This window comes from Elaeis guineensis, chromosome 5 (genome assembly GCF_000442705.2).
Source record: "Elaeis guineensis isolate ETL-2024a chromosome 5, EG11, whole genome shotgun sequence".
Lineage (NCBI taxonomy): Eukaryota > Viridiplantae > Streptophyta > Magnoliopsida > Arecales > Arecaceae > Elaeis > Elaeis guineensis.
Window position 1 is genome coordinate 116,093,789 of NC_025997.2, and position 19,739 is coordinate 116,113,527.

A 19,739-nucleotide genomic window follows, 5' to 3' on the forward strand; every position below is an offset into this window, starting at 1 on the left:
CAAATGAAAGTGTCTTAATGATCACCTGTTAGCTGGTTGTCAGGTACTGGTGAAAGTATAGCAAGTTATGATGGAAAAGGTGCTATAATAAGGGGGTATCAATGTGAAGCTAGTGATGCATGATTTGTTTTCTTATATTGGGTCTTGAGTATATAAGTTACAATACAAAGTATGTACACACATAAAACAAACACATGTAAATACGTTGTTCATTAAAAAAAATGTTAATCTCTCTTTTTGAGACCAACATATTAGATAAGCATATGCCATGTAATAGAGGTTACTTTGATGCACAGAATAAAATATCCATAATTATAGATTAATTGAAGGCCTGGTTTAAATAGAAGGCTAGGGATTTCTAGGACAAGAATCACTTTGTCTTCAAAAGATATAGTTAATTTTGGATAAATTGAGCTAAGTCTGCATAAAATCTTGCTATCTAGTGATTATGTAGTATTAAAGAACAGATTTTTGTGCTTTTTGGTTAAAAGGACAAACGCACTTCTGCCTTTATATTATTAATTATTAGATGTTTTGGTGACTTCAAAAGTAAGGTGAAGGTAAGAAGACAAAAATAGCTTTGGTGTACCATATCTATTGAACAGATCATCCCAGGTAGACCTTTTGGGGGCTTCAAAAATCTGGTGGATGAAGGCTAAGTTAGCTCTGGTGCATCACATCTATGGAACAGATTCCAGGATTAACTCCATTGACCAGAACCATTGAGTGTAACAATGCTGGCCTATGTTCTTCATTGTTTTTCAGATATTCCTGGGAAAACTGACCTTATTCATGGTATATACCCTTTCTAAAATAAGCTTAAAAAGCTAAACTACGATCACAAGATGCTAGTAGCAACAATTTCCACATCACAGATATAGATAATAAGGTGAGTTAGAATGATGATCAACGTACAGCGGCACAAATTATGATCAAGTATGATAATTCATGCACTTAATTTTATGAAGTTATTACAGACATCTTTTAATAAATTTCTATATAAAGAGATCATGAAATGTAGAAGGGGAAAAAGAACCTAAGAATTATTTTGGCAGATAATAATTAATTTTCAGACTATGGAAGAAACTTGGATAAGATGGTATTGTAGAGGAACAGACTCAAAATGTGGCCGAAAGAGATACAAACCAATCCCAGAAGCATTTTAGTCCGGAATAAATGAGTTGGGTACCATTTTGATAGCCCAAAGTTCATCAGTTCTTCAACATGAATGTTCCATGACCGGTAGCAGCGGTGAATCTAATGAGGTGGCATTCCAGATTTTAGAATTTGTTATCCTGTTACCTATTATTGTTAAAAAAGGTTACGACATGCTTTGGATGTAATCGAAGTGGAAAATGAAAAATTAGATGATTAACTTTGATATCCAAACCAGTAGAAAAATAATCAAAGAAGCAATAAAAAAGATGGAGGAAAGAGGAAGGAGCAACTTGTACACCTACCAAGGACGGTGTCACCTTTTTAGATGTTCCAATTTAATTTCCATCCATATCCTCACTTCAAAAGGAACTAAGACGCATATGTTTCATAAAGGACACAATGACAATTGTAAAGGTACTGGGGTAGCTCATCTTGTTTTAGAATTGACAATTTATGCAGTATACCTGTAAGACAGCTTTCTTTCTTTCGTCTTTTCTTTCTTTTTGTGTGGTGGATTGTATGAGTTCTTGTTTGAGAGAGTCAGATAGATGGGAGGGAGAGATGGGAGAGTGGTGAATAGGAGAAGAAATGAATGCAGCCAATTTCTTTTTTTTCCAAGATAATGGTAAACATATTAACAAATGTTTATCAAGTTATCATAGTCAAATTTCTGGTTATTGGCCATAAGATCTGATTGCTGATATGTTAACTTTGTTGTTGTAGTAGATATACATCAACATATCTATTGCTTTAATCTAGGGTGGGTCAGCTCTATGGACTATATTTGCCAATCAAATGGAGTCTACCACCAATATCATCGGAAGCCTTTTCAAAATCTCTTTCGCCAATTTCATTGACGTTGCCTTAACCTTCCCCATCTCCATTTAGCCCTTTCACAAGCATCTCAAATTGTGCATATGTATATGCATTTAGCAATTTGTTCAACTGACCTTTTTCTTAATTTATGCAGCTCGCTGGACCCTCAGTTACAGAAAGCACTTAAAGAATACCTCGTAGCCAGGGGGATTGGCGAAGAACTAACCCATTTTCTTATTGAACACTTGCACAGAAAGGAACATGGCCAGTATGTGAATTGGTTACGTACTCTGGAAGGTGCATTTGCTAAGGATGCTTGACATATGACCTTTATTAAAAAGGAAACATAGACAACCTTACAGGAGATACTGCCATACAATTCGTACCATCTGATGAGAAATTTGCACTCTGATTGGAGGATTTTGAAGAATGATATTTCAAAAAAATATATGGATTTAAAGGACTCCTATTGTCTGTGCAAAAGAACAAAGAAATGGAATTTCTTTTGGCTTCTTTTATGCATGAAAAATATCAGGATTTCAAGGACTCCTATTGTCTATCTTTTGTATATGATTTTTTTGTGTTTTGTGCAGGTGTGGATGTGAATGATTTTGAAGAGTCATATTTCAAAAATAAAAAAAAGATTTGAGGCATGCTGTATTTCTCGTCTGAACCCACGACATGGTCATCAACCACCCTCAAGTCGATTGCTTTAGCTTCATGATCGTCTCCTACCTCCAATCCTAGGTCCTCCAACCTTATTGACCACAACCGCTCCCTCTCTGCCTTTTCAATATCGATCCTCTCCTCTGTACCAACCAAAACCCCAATAATGTTACAACCCCTAACCCGAATCCCTCCTCTTCCCATCCTCAATAGAAGTTAATATTTAATCAAAATATATATATATATATATATATATATATATATATATATATATATAAAGAATAATTGAAAAAAAAAACATTTAACTTCTTGCTAATGGATTTCCCTTGGTTTGAAAAATCCAAATAAAATTCTAACTCATTGAACACCTTAAAAAAAGAAAAAATCTTTTTTCATGGAGTCTTATTTTTCTTATTTTCCCCCTTTTTTTGTATGAATTTTTTCAAAATTTTCCTGAATTTTGGAGAGGACTCTAACTCGTTAAACCTCACTAAACAAATTCAGTATGCAACCTCTGAAGTCTCCCCATTTTTTTTTCATATTTTCAGGAAAAACAATTTTTCCTGAAATGTTCAATATCATTGGGCAAATTCAGTTCTCAGGCAAGCTATCAACTTCATTAAACAAATCATTACGTCGATACGCAGACTCTAAAGTCTCATCCATTTGTATAATGTAGTAGTGTAGTTGGTCGGGGGGAAATCTAAAGGCAGGAGACTGTATATTCCACATCTTAGACAACATTGAATTATCCAGGCAACAGAACCATTGTCCCAACAATGACATCCTATATTCACTGCCTGGACTGGTTCTTCACAGACGCTATCTGCTGAGCCCTCTCCGAGATGTCAAGTAACACTCACTTCCACCATATAAGTAGAAACTGATTTGAGGACCACACAAGCTTCTTCCTTGATGGGCTTAGATGACAGTTCACCAAACATCGGGTGAGCAGTTTTCTGGAGTTATTAATTGTCATAAGTCAGTCTGTGATAACCCGGCCCAATTAGGCCCAGAATCAGCCCGCAATAAAAAAAAAAAAAAAAAAGAGATGGAAGAAGACTCCCAAAGGGGAGTCTTCTTCTCTGATGAATCCTGATCGGAGAAGGGTTCTAGGACCCTTAAAACCCTAGGGCCCTCTATAAATAAGCCTCCCATCTCCCTCTCAATCCTCCACCGGCGATCGTTGAAGTCAAATTTCTCTCTTTTTTTCCTTGGAAACCGCAGCACCTTCTTCTTGTGTTCGTCGGAAATCGAAGGTCGAGGAGGCCACCGGAGTTCAGGTAAGGGTTCAATCTTCCTTCCTCTCCCTCTTTTCTTTCTCCCCATGATTTTAAACCCCTCGCCGGCCATCGGGATCACCAGAAAACCCATGAAGCGTGAAACCCCTGTTCGACCGGCCACGTTTCTCTCTTTTCCGGCCACCGGCGCCGTCAATTTTGACATCTCATCTCCGAGATCGGACCCCCATCCATCTCCGACCGACTCATGGTCGGAAATTATGAAGAAGGGGACGGATCCTCTGTTTTTTTTGGAAAAAAAAAAGAGGAAGGAAAGCTTGCCGGCCGAACCCCATCGCCGATCGGCTTCGCATAGTCGGCCGTCGTTGCCAGACCTCCGGTCAAGCCGCCACCCCATCAGAGCCCGAGCCACCGAGGGGGGGGGACCTCACGGTCTTCCCCTGTTTCAGCCCAAGAAGGCCGCGGGAAGAAGGAAAAAGAAAAAGAAAAGAAAAAGGAAAAAGAAAAAAGAAAAGAAAAAAGAAAAAGAAAAAAGAAAAGAAAATAATAATAATAATAATAATAAATATATGTGAGAGAAAGTTTCTCTCATCTCTCTCTTAAGTCTTTCTCTCTCTAGAATTGAACTTTCTCTCTCTACATTCTCTCTATATTTTCTCTCTCTAGATTCTCTCTCTATTTTCTCTCTCTAGATCTTTCTCTCTCATTATGAATTTTGTCTCTCTAGGGTCATTCTCTCTCTCTGATTGCATCACAGACACTAGAATAAACTTGAGATGAAAATATGATGATCTGAGACTGCTCCGAAATTCATGCAGTAGATTAGATCTCGATCCGATCCTTATTCGAAATTGATAACATCGATCATAGTTAATCCATATTAAGTCATCCTGATATAATCTCTGATGATCTCAACCATGATTGCCACTTTTGAAGGATACAAAGATTCTTTCTTCACTTTCTCTCTCTACTTTCTCTCCATGATCGACTTTCTCTCTCTAAAAAGATCTATGAATCCTATATCGAGTCATGCCTTCATCTTTTAGAGGCTCATATTGACTCTAATAAGATGATCCAAAGTTGCTTTGATATCCGTGTTGTATGTCAACTTCATTTGGCCATATCAAGTATTTTTCAAATCCATTATTAAAGAACCCTATTGATTGATCTTGACTTTAATTCTATCTGTGCTTTATGATTTCTTGATCAAGTCACTTGAATCTGACCCTCAGATAAGAGATCCTGAATTGTCCTGGTATCTGGATGGTCCGACACATCCGGTCAACAGTCTTCTTTCCTTATGATTTGATCTTATTATAGTTATGGAATAGAATTTGATAATGATTTAATATTTTAAATAGGATTAGCTGATTCTTCTAACGAAGTCTGAAGATCTAAGATGAACGAGGTAAGTAGATCTTATGCTCCTTATTTATTTTTAAATAATCATATTTTTATGCAAAGAATTGCTATTGATGAAATCATAATTTTTCATAAAATAAGGATCGGCATATGTGATATGAAAAAGTATATTTTATTATGAGCATTGATTTCATGAATATGTCTTATGAAAATAGCATGATTATGAAGCATGAATTTCATTGTTTTTCCATGTATGTATATGTATGCTTTAAGAAAAAGATATAATGATTTCAAAGGCTCTCAGATGGCTATGAATGAATTTCTTCGGAAAGGTCGACATCCGGAGCTAGTATCCACACGAAACATGGCCCTGCTAGCGGGTATAAAGTTGGCACATGAATTAAGTACTCTGTCGATTAAGAAACATGGCCCTGTCATGGGTATAATAGTGAGCTTAGCACGAATATCTGTGAGCAATGTTTTGAAACATGATATGAATACATGATGAAAATGATTTACGATTCATAATTGTGAAATATACATGATTTATGCATGCATGATGAGTTTATAACTTGTTTTGTTATATGCTCTATGAAATACTTTATTTTGTATTACTTATTATTTTCTAAATATTACATTATCATGAAAAACTTATGTTTGATCTGATAAGGAAGTGCAAGTTCTACTTACTGGGCTAGTGTAGCTCATATTCTTTTTGTTTTCTTTTTGTTTGAACAGAGAGATAAGGTTAGGATCGGTAAAAGGAATCTAAACTTGAAGATCGGTATAGCAAACCTGAAAATTTGATAGCCGAAGTTTAATTTATTTTAAAATCATGGATTTGTAGTTATTTATGAATGTTGAGATTCGGGTTAGTACTTGCTTTTGGATTTAGATGCTCTGAATCAATATTGGTTCGATTATTTGATGAATAATATAATTGAATTTTTTTATTTGACAGATTTTAGATGATTATGATGGATTGGCTTCATGTTATCGTGGGCTCTATCCCTCGGTAGCATGGCCGTGTTATGTCTCAGATTTGGGGCGTGACATTTTATGGTATCAGAGCTTAGGTTATAATCATTGGGGATTATAATATAAATGATATAAATGATTAGGATATGATAGAATAATATCAGAGCTTAGGTTTAAGATCATTGAAATTATAAAGTAATATCAAAATTTTATGTATGATCAATAGGATGTGACCGAGTGAAGTATAATGGATAATATCAGAGCTTAAGATTATGATCATTAAGGACGTGATAGATTGATATAAAGTTTAGGTTATGATCACTAGAGAATATGATTTAAGTGGTATTTGAACTTAAGATTATCATTATTCGGAATTGTGACTTTAGTGATATTTGAACTTGAGGCTAAGATCATGAGGAATATGATAGATATAAAAGAAAGGATTCAATAATTTGATTTCGAATCAATAGGTATTATGATAAAATTTATGCATAAGTGGCATATGATGTTTATAATAGAATTGACGAGTGATATCTTAGATTTCAATTAGCAAGGTTGACCTGAGTACAAGAAGTGTTGACCCTAGAATGAAGTGGGAGGTATTGATATATTATGTTAGGTATATTTGATGACATTGGAATGCTAGACCTATACAGATAAAGGACATGATAACTTTGCTAATTTTGATGTTAATTTTTTTGCAAAAAAAAGTTGGTTTGAAAGTTGTCTAAATGATTGTAAGATAAATCGAATGTTAACTCAAATTAATTCTAGACATATTGGATTCTTGAGGAGTGGTGAAGCTTATGTAATAAGTTCAAACATAGAAGGTGGATGAAAATTTAATTTTGATGTGCTATGCCTAAGAGATAGTAAGGATAAGGAAACCTTAAATTTTATCCTAAATTGTATATGAAATCTGAAAGTTGGATCTATTTTTGATTGATTTAATATACAAAGATATTTTTATTTTTGATAGACTTAGATAAATTGATAAGTTGAGATCAGAGTGCGCAACAAAAGCGTGATGGTCTGAATTGATTAGAAATATTAATCTTTTAAATCAAAAAATATTATGAAATACGTTAGTTGTAACTAAAGAAGGATTTACTGATAATAAAATGATGCTAGAGAGAAAATCTATCTGATCAAGGAAAGACTCAAGGCAGCACAGGATAGACAGAAGAGTTGGCCAGATAGAAAAAGAAGAGAATTAGAATTTTACTTCGGTGATCATATTTTTCTAAAAGTATCACCTACAAAAAGTGTCATGAGGTTTGGGAGACATGGCAAGCCGAGTCCACGATATATTGGACCTTTTGAAATTTTGAACCGAGTAGGAGATGTTGCTTACGATCTAGCTTTACCACCAAATTTATTCAAAGTGCACAATGTCTTTCATGTTTCACTACTAAAAAAAAAATTGTACCTGATCCAAATAACGTGATAAAGTATGAGCCATTGCAAGTTCATGAAGATTTAACCTATGAAGAATTTTTCCTCCGAATTATTGATCGAAAAGAGCAAGATCTAAGACGGCGCATCATTCCGTATGTGAAGATTCACTGGAGTAATCATGAAGAGAGAGAGGTTACATGGGAGCTTGAAAATGAGATATCCACACTTATTAGAAAATGAAGGTATGTTAAATTTCGAGGACGAAATTTTTTTTTAGGAGGGTAGAATGTGATAACCCGGCCCAATTGGGCCCAGAATCAACCCGCAATCAAAAAAAAAAAGGGGACGGAAGAAGACTCCCTTTGGGAGTCTTCTTCTCCGATGAATCCTGATCGGAGAAGGGTTCTAAGACCCTTAAAACCCTAGGGCCCTCTATAAATAAGCCTCCTCTCTCCCTCTCGATCCTCCACCGGCGATCGTTGAGGTCAAATTTCTCTCTTTTTTCCTTGGAAGCCGCAGCATCCTCTTCTTGTGTTCGTCGGAAATCGAAGGTCGAGGAGGCCATTGGAGTTCAGGTAAGGGTTCAATCTTCCTTCCTCTCCCTCTTTTCTTTCTCCCCATGATTTTAGACCCCTCGCCGGCCATCGGGATCACCAGAAAACCTATGAAGCGTGAAACCCCTGTTCGATCGACCACGTTTCTCTCTTTTCCGACCACCGACGCCGTCGATTTCGATGTCTCATCCCCAAGATCGGACCCCCATCCATCTCCCTCTCTTTCCTTGAGTGTTTGGCTGCCGGCGACCGACCTATGGTTGGAAATTATGAAGAAGGGGATGGATCCTCTATTTTTTTCGAAAAAAAAAAGGAAGGAAAGCTTGCCGGCCGAACCCCGTCGCCGACCGGCTTCGCATGGTCGGCCGTCGTTGCCAAACCTCCGGCCAAGCCGCCACCCCATCGGAGCCCGAGGCACTGAGGGGGGGGACCTCACGGTCTTCCCCTGTTTCGGCCCAAGAAGGCCGCGGGAAGAAGGAAAAAGAAAAAGAAAAGAAAAAGAAAAAAGAAAAAGAAAAAAAGAAAAGAAAAAAGAAAAAAATAGTAATAATAATAATAATAATAATAATAATAATAAATATATGTGAGAGAAAGTTTCTCTCGTCTCTCTCTCAAGTCTTTCTCTCTCTAGAATTGAACTTTCTCTCTCTACCTTCTCTCTATATTTTCTCTCTCTAGATTCTCTCTCTATTTTCTCTCTCTAGACCTTTCTCTCTCATTATGGATTTTGTCTCTTTAGGGTCATTCTCTCTCTCTGATTGCATCACAGATCCTAGGATAAACTTGAGATGAAAATATGATGATCTGAGACTGCTCCGAAATTCGTGCAGTAGATTAGATCCCGATCTGATCCTTATTCGAAATTGATAACATCGATCATGGTTAATCCATATTAAGTCATCCTGATATACCTCTGATGATCTCAACCATGATTACCACTTTTGAAGGATACGAGATTCTTTCTCCACTTTCTCTCTCTACTTTCTCTCCATGATCGACTTTCTCTCTCTAAAAAGATCTATGAATCCTATATCGAGTCATACCTTCATCTTTTAGAGGCTCATATTGACTCTAATAAGATGATCCAAAGTTGCTTTGATATCCGTGTTGTATGTCAACTTCATTTGGCCATATCAAGTATTTTTCAAATCCATTATTAAAGAACCCTATTGATTGATCTTGATTTTAATTCTATCTGTGCTTTACGATTTCTTGATCAAGTCACTTGAATCTGACCCTCAGATAAGAGATCCTGAATTGCCCTGGTATCTGGATGGTCCGACACATCCGGTCAACAGTCTTCTTTCCTTATAATTTGATCTTGTTATAGTTATAGAATAGAATTTGATAATGATTTAATATTTTAAATAGGATTAGCTGATTCTTCTAACGAAGTCTGAAGATCTAAGATGAACGAGGTAAGTAGATCTTATGCTCCTTATTTATTTTTAAATGATCATGTTTTTATGCAAAAAATTGCTATTGATGAAATCATAATTTTTCATAAAATAAGGATCGGCATATGTGATATGAAAAAGCATGTTTTATTATGAGCATTGATTTCATGAATATGTCTTATGAAAATAGCATGATTATGAAGCATGAATTTCATTGTTTTTTCATGTATGTATATGTATGCTTTAAGAAAAAGATATAATGATTTCAAAGGCTCTCAGATGGCTATGAATGAATTTCTTCGGGAAGGTCGACATCCGGAGCTAGCATCCACATGAAACATGACCCTGCCAGCGGGTATAAAGTTGACACATGAATTAAGAACTCTATCGATTAAGAAATATGGCCCTGTCACGGGTATAATAATGACCTTAGCACGAATATCTGTGAGCAATATTTTGAAACATGACATAAATACATGATGAAAATGATTTACGATTCATGGTTGTGAAATATACATGATTTATGCATTCATGATGAGTTTATAACTTGTTTTGTTATATGCTCTATGAAATACTTTATTTTGTATTACTTGTTATTTTCTAAATATTGCATTATCATAAAAAACTTATGTTTGATCCGATAAATAAGTGTAAGTTCTACTTACTGGGCTAGTGTGGCTCATATTCTTTTTGTTTTCTTTTTGTTTGAACAGAGAGATAAGGTTAGGATCGGCAAAAGGAATCCAAACTTGAAAATCAGCATAGCAAGCTTGAAAATTTGACAGCCGAAGTTTAATTTATTTTAAAATCATGGATTTGTAGTTATTTATGAATGTTGAGATTCGGGTTAGTACTTGCTTTTGGATTTAAATGCTCTGAATCAATATTTGTTCGATTATTTGATGAATAATAGAATTAAATTTTTTTATTTGACAGATTTTATATGATTATGATGGATTGGCTTCGTGTTATCGTGGGCTCTATCTCTCAGTAGCATGACCGTGTTATGTCTTGGATTTGGGGCGTGACAAGTCAGTCATCTATTTAACAACAAGAAATGTTGAATTTCCTTTTAGATGTGATCTGTAAACTAAAATGTTTCCACGAGTACTTGAAATTCATTAGCAGTAGATCAATTCATGGGTAGTTGTGAGACATTTTCCAGAGTGCCAACTTTCCTGTGATTGTGGCGTGAAAGGCCAACTACTGCTACCGCATGTAGCATCCACGAAATACTTGCAGCACAAAAAAGAATGGAAAGAATTGGAGACTAATGCACACTGTTTCAGCTTTCATGAGCAAAGGAAAGAGGTACTGCCTTTTCCAACAAGGTTGTCCTCTCAAACATCATTATCGGATGCTCTAGATATGCCTGTAACTGTCAAAATTTTAGTTGTCAGTAACAATGCAACTGCAGGCTATAAAATAAGTTCAATCATAAGAACCGCAAAAAAGATACTATTCACTGAGCGCATGTTTGCATGATTGAGCCTAAAATCCCATGAGATTTAGATTTATAGGTTGGGCTAGTGTTAGACTTATATTTCCAAATACCCATAAGTCTTTGGAGTGGACCAGCTTGAATCTCATAGAGAGAAAAAAAAAAAAAGAGGCCTACTCTAAACACTTATGGATATATTTAGGAACATGAAATAGGAAATTCTTTATACACCGCTCATGGTGTAAAAATTCTGACGTGGAGCGCACCTCCTCACCCAATTGGACCACGTAGTCATCGCTTTCAAACACGCATTTAATGTCCGTAGTTCTCTTTTTTCGATTGAAATTTTGAATGACAAAAATACCCCTTCTCTTATGAAAAAATTATGACATTCAATGCTTATATTATGACATCCTACGTTGAAATTATGACTCTCTGCACAGGATGTCATAATTTTTTCATAGGATGTCAAAAAAGAAAAGGACATTTTCATCATTGAGAAATTTTCATAATTTTTTCAATGATAAAAATGTCCTCATCTTTTTATGACATCCTCTAAAAAAATTATGACATTCTCTGCAGAAAGTCATAATTTCTATGTAGGATGTCATAATATCGGCACACGATGTCATAATTTTTTCAGAAGGAAAGGAATATTTTTGTCATTCAAAATTTCAAATGAAAAAATAGAATTGTGACCATTAAATGAACATTAAATGCACCTTAGAAAATGGTGGCTATATGGCCCAATCGGATGAGGCAATGCACTCCATATCAGTTTTTCTTTACCGTGGGTGGTGTACAAAAAATTACATTTGGGAACATAAGTCCACCCCTGTTTTTTCCTAGTTGCACTAGCCCAACCTATGAATCCCTTGGGATTTTGGGCCCAATCATCCAAATAGCGCCTAAAGCTAGCAAAGATGTACTTACGCACTCCTTTGTCACTTTTGCAAATCCAAGCTTGTTTATCCATGTTGATTGCACATCCTCATCAACAGAAACTAAGAGGAACTCCACATTCAGATGGCTAAGTAACCTCTCAATTAATGAAAGAAGAGTTCGAAAGTAACCCTACGGGACAATGTCAACATTTATCATCTTTTTGAGTCCCGTATAATTGGATGGCAACAATTCTCTCTCATTAAACACCAAACAAGATGTGCCAAGTTGATTACAAAAAAAACATTAGTAGAACAAGGGAAGCAATATTAGAAATGTGCCACAGATCCTGAAAGAATGAAATTGAAAAATTGCAATATTAGAATAAGGCTTGAAATCTTCGAATGATACGAGACTAGCGCATCAAAAGCCTTCTGATGGTGGGTAGTGCACCATCGATAGAATTGTGATGGCGCATTGTTCACAGATTCTTGGACCCTGATGATTTATTTTTGGCCTTAATTTGATCTCAGCTTGAATGATTAATCTTATCAAGCCCCTAGCTGTTTTACTTCTATAGTCCTGCATCCAAATAACGCAATAGCTGCAGCCTAGCCCCTTAGGATGCATAGAACAAGTACTCATTAGGATACTACATCTCCAAATTTCAATCCAAGTGCTATTTTTCATATTATTGTGCTCACTTATATATTTAAGAAAGTCTTGCGGAGGTTTCTGAGACAAAGGACCATTGTAGTTGTTTTGTCTATTTGGCTAGTTTTTACAGGTGATGTAAAAAGAGGATAAATTAGTTAGCAAAGGATCCAGGAACCAACTATTTAGATAGTGCTTAGGAATTGCTTTTGCAATGTTTTAGAGTCTTATTCTGATCATGAGAAAGTGCTAAAAGCCTTATTTAACTTGTATAGGTGAAGAAATTAAGCCATTATGGTTGTATTCCGTGGTGTAGTTTATGCCTGGGAGCTTCATGAAACTAGAAGATTACTAACCTTAATAGTGAATATCTTGTAAGTGGATAGATTCTCTAGAGATCGTCTCTTGTAACTACAATCTACCCATGTACTAAAATGGGATAAAACTTCAACAAGATACCTTTCTAATTATTTTCCTGACCTTCTCTTCTTCCTCCTCATGTTCCTCCGCCAGAGTACATTAAATTGTTACACAGAAAACCCTGTTGCTACCTCAGTAGTTTTGATGAGCCAAAATTGAAAGAAAACGCAATTGAATTTTTCCTTTTTCAGAAAAAACACTCCATCACCTAAAAGGACTAGCAAAAGGTCCAGGATGTTGATGAACATGTCGATCACCAAAAGCAACCACTTCCTTATATTAGGGGTTCCAAATAACAAGTCTAGAGACATGTTGGAGAGCAGTAGAGCACTCCTTTCAAGGGCAGGATGGCAAGTTGAAGATGGACATCCCAAATTTAACAGACAATTCCATGTTGAGAACGATCCTGACTATAGAGTTCCATGTGAAGAATTTCTCCTGAGAGGTCTCAAAAGAGAAGCAAATGCTACTGTCATAAAGTTCAAAAGGTATTCTCTTGTGTGGTGGGAGCACTTGCTGCTGACTCCAAATTTTGTCAAGATCCTTTAGCAGAGAATGAGAAGCTTCTCATGTAAAAATGACTACATGACAATTATGATGCAATTATAAAAATTAATTAATTGGATCAAGAGAAGCAACATGTCAAGGAGTAAAAACAAATGTTCAATTTGTGTACCTTCATGCAATGATTCACAAATATGACTTGTGACACAGCGTATACGTTAAAGATCAAGTCCCCATTCTCTTTGTTCATGATGTCCAAATTCATCAAGTCAGTTTTAAGTTTTAAAATTTGCGAGTCTGTTGTGCTGTTAGGGAAACTATGCCTTTCTGTTGCAAGAAATTCACCAATTTCTGGCCTATAGCTGTCAAATAGAGAGAGGTTCATGGATGGTCATGGAAAAAGGACTGCCTCTTACCATGGAATTTATGAGTATGATGACAATGAGTGAAAGAGGATTGAAAGAAACATTTGATTCGATCACTATGGCATACTGAAAGTTGTAGACATGCTGTATCTTTTCAAAGGTTGACTACAGTCGCACTTGAACTGTGAGCATTGACACGATCACCCAAATCATGGATTTGGAAAATTTTGATCTTCTCTATGCCTACACCAAAGTTGGACACCACATGTTCTGCAAAATATTGAAGTTGGAAGCGGATCACAACTTCATCAAATTTTAGAACTTTAGAAGATTAACAGGCATGATGATCAACTCAATGAAACTGATGAACTGAAGGGATATCCAATAATGCCTCATGGTGCAATTGAAGAATCTTTTGTCTAGACAGGAAAGACGAGTCCTTAATTTCAATCCAAGCCCATTTAGCACTAGACATTAGTTCTCTTTTACCTCTGCTTTTTTTATTTGCCACCTTTTAGGAGTTCCAGGATTATCATTGGCTAGTTACAAAAGATCAGATACCAATTTGACTGGAAGTGTGTCAGGGCCATTTCCAATGTTTCTGGAACCTGTTTTGGCCAGGAAATGTGTTGAAAACTTTTATTTTGGTAAAGAGTCAAAAAGTCATTATAATTGTGTTTTTCCATGGAGGGATACATAAGAATCCTGGTTTTATCAAATATTCTATATCCTTTGACCTTCTACAAGCTAGATTGCCTGTGAAGGAGCCTATATAAATAAAGATGAAGTCTCATATAAGTTAATATTATACATTTTCTGAAGGAAATAAAACTTCAACCATCAATTAGCTCTTTCTCATATTTTCTTTTCCTTACTTGGGTTTGTTTCTTAACTATAACACTACATAGACAGCTTCCCAAGTTCCTATCCTGAATAGCAAGCCCAAACACAATATCAATATGAGAGAATAATGGAATAATTCAAAGATCATCAACTAGACCTGAAACTTAAATGGGATCAAAGATTACAGCATGAGTTGCAAGTTTGTCTCACCTTTAATTGATATTCCTTATGAGTAACAACCAAAGGAAGTTCTGCAACTTTCTGACCAAATACCCTAAGAACTCCAGCTGATGCAGGATCAGATCTGTATTCACCACACATTCGATAACTAAGGTCAGCATCATAGTTGTAATCATCTCCAAACTCCAAAGCATTGTTCCATTCTATTTGGATTTTGGAATACTGTCATGACAAAGAACCGGGGGAAAACATGATGCCCTCCGAAACCAGGTCTCAAACTAGGCAGTGGCAGCATGAAATAACTATTGGGCCACAAGGCCCACAACCATTGGCAAAGCCGAAAGCCAATGGTTATAACGAATGCAGATAGACTGAAAGAATGAACTATGATAAGAGAAGTGCTTGAAGGCCAAGGATCATTACTTTACACTTATTACTGCACAATACATTTCACTGCAATCTGACCCAGGCACCTTCAAACTGCAAACATTCACCATTTTTAAGCAGTTTTTTTTAAAAAAAAAAAAAAATCATATCTTTCAGAAAAGAGGCATGCACAGAAGAAAATAGTACAAAAACGGAAAGGGAAAGAAGAAGAAAAAGAGGCCAGATCTTACCTATGAAATATAGCAGGTATTAAATCACAACCACCACATTCTATAGGATGAAATGCATCCTGGGAACAGAAAATAGATCAAGTTAAAAACATAGCTCAATCTCAAGCAACTGCTAGCATGATGTTGTATTGCGTAACTGTCAACTGTTCTGTTAGTGGAAAGAGATAAAGTTACTTTTGTATGATATATTGTTTGAATTTTTTGAATGTTATGCTATGTATGCAACTTGAACTATTGATATTTTCAATTAGTATGAATTCTTAGTAATCCCACAATACTGTAAGAATCCAATTGTATCATTGATCAAGTTACTAACATCCTCAAGTATATATTATCTTAGAGCCAATATACAATTAATTCCAGTAAACTAAAACAACAATCAACTAGTAATGATTGATGAATATGCAAGATCGTAAAGTCCTGGACAGATCCACTTGTGATGTCAGATTATTGACTATAGCAATCATGTCCATGTGAGAGGCACAAGATTTGTTAACTTTTTCTTTTTGGTGATTACAGGTTGCATCTCAAGCCAGAACTAAACTTATGAAAACCAAGGTAAATCTTTACACATCATGAAAATGCATTGAATGTATAATAAAATATGCTAACACAGATCAGGAAATATGTATGCTAAATTACCATGGCAAAATCATGTATGCATTTATAAAAACCAAAACATATAATTTCAGCAGCAAACTCCTTGAAGCCCATGTAAACTGCCTTTTAATCATGGAAAATACTAAGTGTTTAAAATTTACTCAAGGATACAACTATACAAGATACATGATAATCTAGAAAACTTTTTAAACCTACATTCTTAACCAAGCTCAAAAAGTCTTAAAAGCCCATACCCAACATCATTATGTCAGGTTAGACTCTTTACAAAAGGAATCCAACTGTCCACTGTTTCTAAAATACAATTAAGAAAATCATGATGAGTAACTTATCATTTCATAGGAATCCAACTAGATGATTTTGTTAAAATCTTAAGCTGTTAGGGAATGTGTCAACAACATACATCAGGCCTTAACAGATGTATCTGGCATGAATTTTTTGGGCAAGAAGTGATGTTTCAAGTTACATTGCGGATCAGATGCAAAAACTATTTACATGCACATTTGATGAAGATTGCTTTCTTTTGTTTTAGACATGCCATTCAAGAATGGAATTCTGATTACAGGATTAGCACACATACAACAGTAAGCTTCCAACCTAATAAACTCCAATCCCTATACCAATACCTGGACCTGGTTCAAGACAGAGAAAATTATAGAGCTAGAAAGACTATGCAAGTTTAAACATAAAATCCTATCTCCCACTAGTCACAAGGGAAATGTCTCCACAACGGGAAATCTTCTTATCGAGGATAATTAACCAACTTACCTCCAACAATGATCTTACTCATCCCCACCAACTATAACATTCAAAAGGATAAATTAGTTCTTATACTCTTCTTGCAGTGCAAATATATAGAGATAGTACAACTGCTTTAATGATTGCCTATAAATACTGGACCATATGTGTGGCAACTTACTCATCGTTGTATGAATTCTGAAACTTAACATATAGTTTGTATACCCAAAAGTATATGGTGATTCACCTGAACACTTGCTCCATGGAAAACACATGATATAGAAAACCAGATAACTAGCACATCTTAAAGTTTATTTTGTAAATAATGATATTTAAGATACTTGCACGTCACAGGCTCAACCCAACGATGGTTCAAAACCTCCACCCATAGAACCAAACTCCTACAACTCTGTTGGACTAGATCGAAACTGAAAAAGCTTGCACATTGCCATCCATGAACGACAAAGCATGCACTTCCTAATGCACAAATCAAGGGACACGAGTAAAACATAATCTCCGATACTAACAGCATTTGTTTCCTGGTTTTTTCGAAATTATGAGGTGATACTAGGTAGTGAACAAGAATGTATTACAATTCTCATTAATATAGTAATACATGTGAATTTCTATACGAATAGCAAAAATAGGGAAAAAAAACCAAGGATTTTTGTCGTTATTTCATTAACGAATCATTTAATATATACTTAACAAGCTGCCTCATACTTTCTTGTATATCAGATATGCTTTCTGTTTGTTTGAAACTTTGAATCCTCCCACCACTGAAAGTTGGAAAACTGTAGGTAAAATTTCTTTACATTTTTTAGTAGCTATACTCAAATCTCATGTCATTTATGTGTTTTGCTTGTAAGTGCATCTAAGCATGTCCTTGGTTGCATGTGTGCATGTGGGTGAGTTTAGTTGGGTATGATGGTGGGCACACTCAGGCATGCATACACATGTATGCGCGCATGTGCATGCACGTCTGCATGCATGTGCATGTGCTGCTTGCGTGCATATGTGCACATACATATGTAGTCTGCAGGAGTTTGCACATGCATGCATGCAAACATGAGCGTGCCCATGGTTCCACGTGGATGCGTGAAAATGTGTCCGTGGGAGGGTAGGAGGATTGCAAACAATGCCAAGGTGAAGAGTAAGATTCCTATTGTTGGCAATGGTGATCCGCTCTAAAACTCTATTTGTCTACAGAGTGCTACTTTTCTTCTTCACAACTGAATACTTCATTGTGCATTAGAAAATGCTTGCTATTTGTTAGAGTCCTTAGATTGTGGTACCAAATGTTATCAAATTGTTTATTAAATTTCAATAATTTCAGCAGTATTTACATAAAGAGTACAATATACGATGTTTTTAGTAACTAATACAACCAAACTATGCAACTTCTCATACCAGATCAGCTAAGCCAAAAAATTTAAGTCACACACATAAAGCAGAAACAAAACAAAATAAGCATAGGCTAGAAAATTATGGATCGCAATGGAAAGAGTGCAGATAACATGGTGATAAAAAACTTCATTTTCCAAGATGATGTTTATTAAAACTGATAGATGCATTTAAATTTCCAACACTTAAAAATGGGATAAAGATCTATTTGCAAGCTACCACCTACTTGAAAAAATAAAGTAGCCTTTCAAAGTAAAATGTTCTCTTCCATTTTTTTATCTTCATAATCTTTTCCACTTAATAGTTGCCACTGAACATTAGCTTCAGCATCATCAGGTAGATTTCTCTCCTCAGGCTTCCTTTTCAACATACTCATTAATGATTCAGGAACCATGATTTGTCCATTATTGACCAAGTCATTTAAAGCAGCATGAATTGCCTCACATTCTCTGCTGCAAAACCACTTGCCCTTTGCAACTTCCTGTATCAAAGGATATATCAAAACTATGAACATGTCATATATTAAGCATTGTTTATAATTTCATGTTAGTAGAATTCATCAAAAAAGAACCAAGTGGGGTTTGCTTGTCAGCTTTAGATTACATGATTCAGGATTCTTTAAGCAACCAATGTGATACGGCCTATCACACTAAAAAGAAGAGAACCATGTCAAATTTCAAAAACCTGCAATGATGTCAATAAGCGAGAAGAGAGAGATGGATGGGAGCAAAACATATGACTTACTTGAGCACAGAATACACATGTTTTTGCATTGAATACAGCAGTGCTAAAAGAGCCATCCCTGTATAATATATGCCACAAAAAGTTAATACATTAGCATAGAAACATTTAGGTTGATTTGACATGAACAAATCAAAGGAACAATAAATTAATAATAGAAAGCTCTGCCAAGTTGATGGACTAGACATATAAAAGCTTACTTGATAGGACACAATACTCAAGTTCATCTGTTCGATCCTTTAATATACGTCTCAAGCGATGGTCAACTGATCTGATGGCACTTGAAAGTTCTTTGCGGGGAGCTAATTCAGACATAAAAATATCTATGCAACATGGGCAATTCCACTCGCCATCAGGTACAACCTGTAACTTCAAGGAAGCTGGCATATTTTCATAGGAAGATAAATCAAACAGACGTATAGTGTGATAGCCCAAAATTCAGCCCAACTAATCTCAATCCACTAAAATTCAAAAAAAAAAAAAAAAAAAATAGAGTAAAACCGGGAAGAAGACTCCCGGTAGGAGTCTTCTTCTCCGACGAAACTTAGGCAAAATCAGACTCCTAAGACCCCTCGGAGTCCTAGGATTTCCTATAAGAATACCCCCTCCCCCTTGAGATCGACCATCGGCCTCTTCTCCCTCTCTTTCTCTCCGATTTTTCCGAAGAAGAGCCGCGGGCACTGTTGGTTTCTCGCCGTGATTTCTCGCCGGTGAGGTCACCGGAGGCCGGAGGTGAGCCTTCCTTTCCTTCCTCTCTTCCTT

General features: G+C 35.9%; 1 protein-coding gene and 1 long non-coding RNA gene across 2 annotated transcripts; one reads left to right on the plus strand and one right to left on the minus strand.

The window, feature by feature from the left end:
• Nucleotides 1–2,125: 2,125 nt before the first annotated feature.
• LOC105045589 (uncharacterized) lies at nucleotides 2,126–2,520 on the plus strand (the record flags this gene model as incomplete). Its single annotated transcript, XM_073258171.1, is given in 1 exon segment — nucleotides 2,126–2,520. A coding segment is annotated over 1 exon segment (169 nt), but the record flags the coding sequence as incomplete, so codon positions are not given.
• Nucleotides 2,521–10,606: 8,086 nt separating this feature from the next.
• On the minus strand, nucleotides 10,607–19,041 carry LOC140857852 (uncharacterized). The gene is made up of 5 exons (XR_012141251.1): nucleotides 18,463–19,041; nucleotides 15,477–15,535; nucleotides 15,283–15,339; nucleotides 14,890–14,983; nucleotides 10,607–10,948 (listed from the first exon to the last, which is right to left on the minus strand). It is a non-coding gene; the product is annotated as an uncharacterized lncRNA (long non-coding RNA).
• Nucleotides 19,042–19,739: the final 698 nt, after the last annotated feature.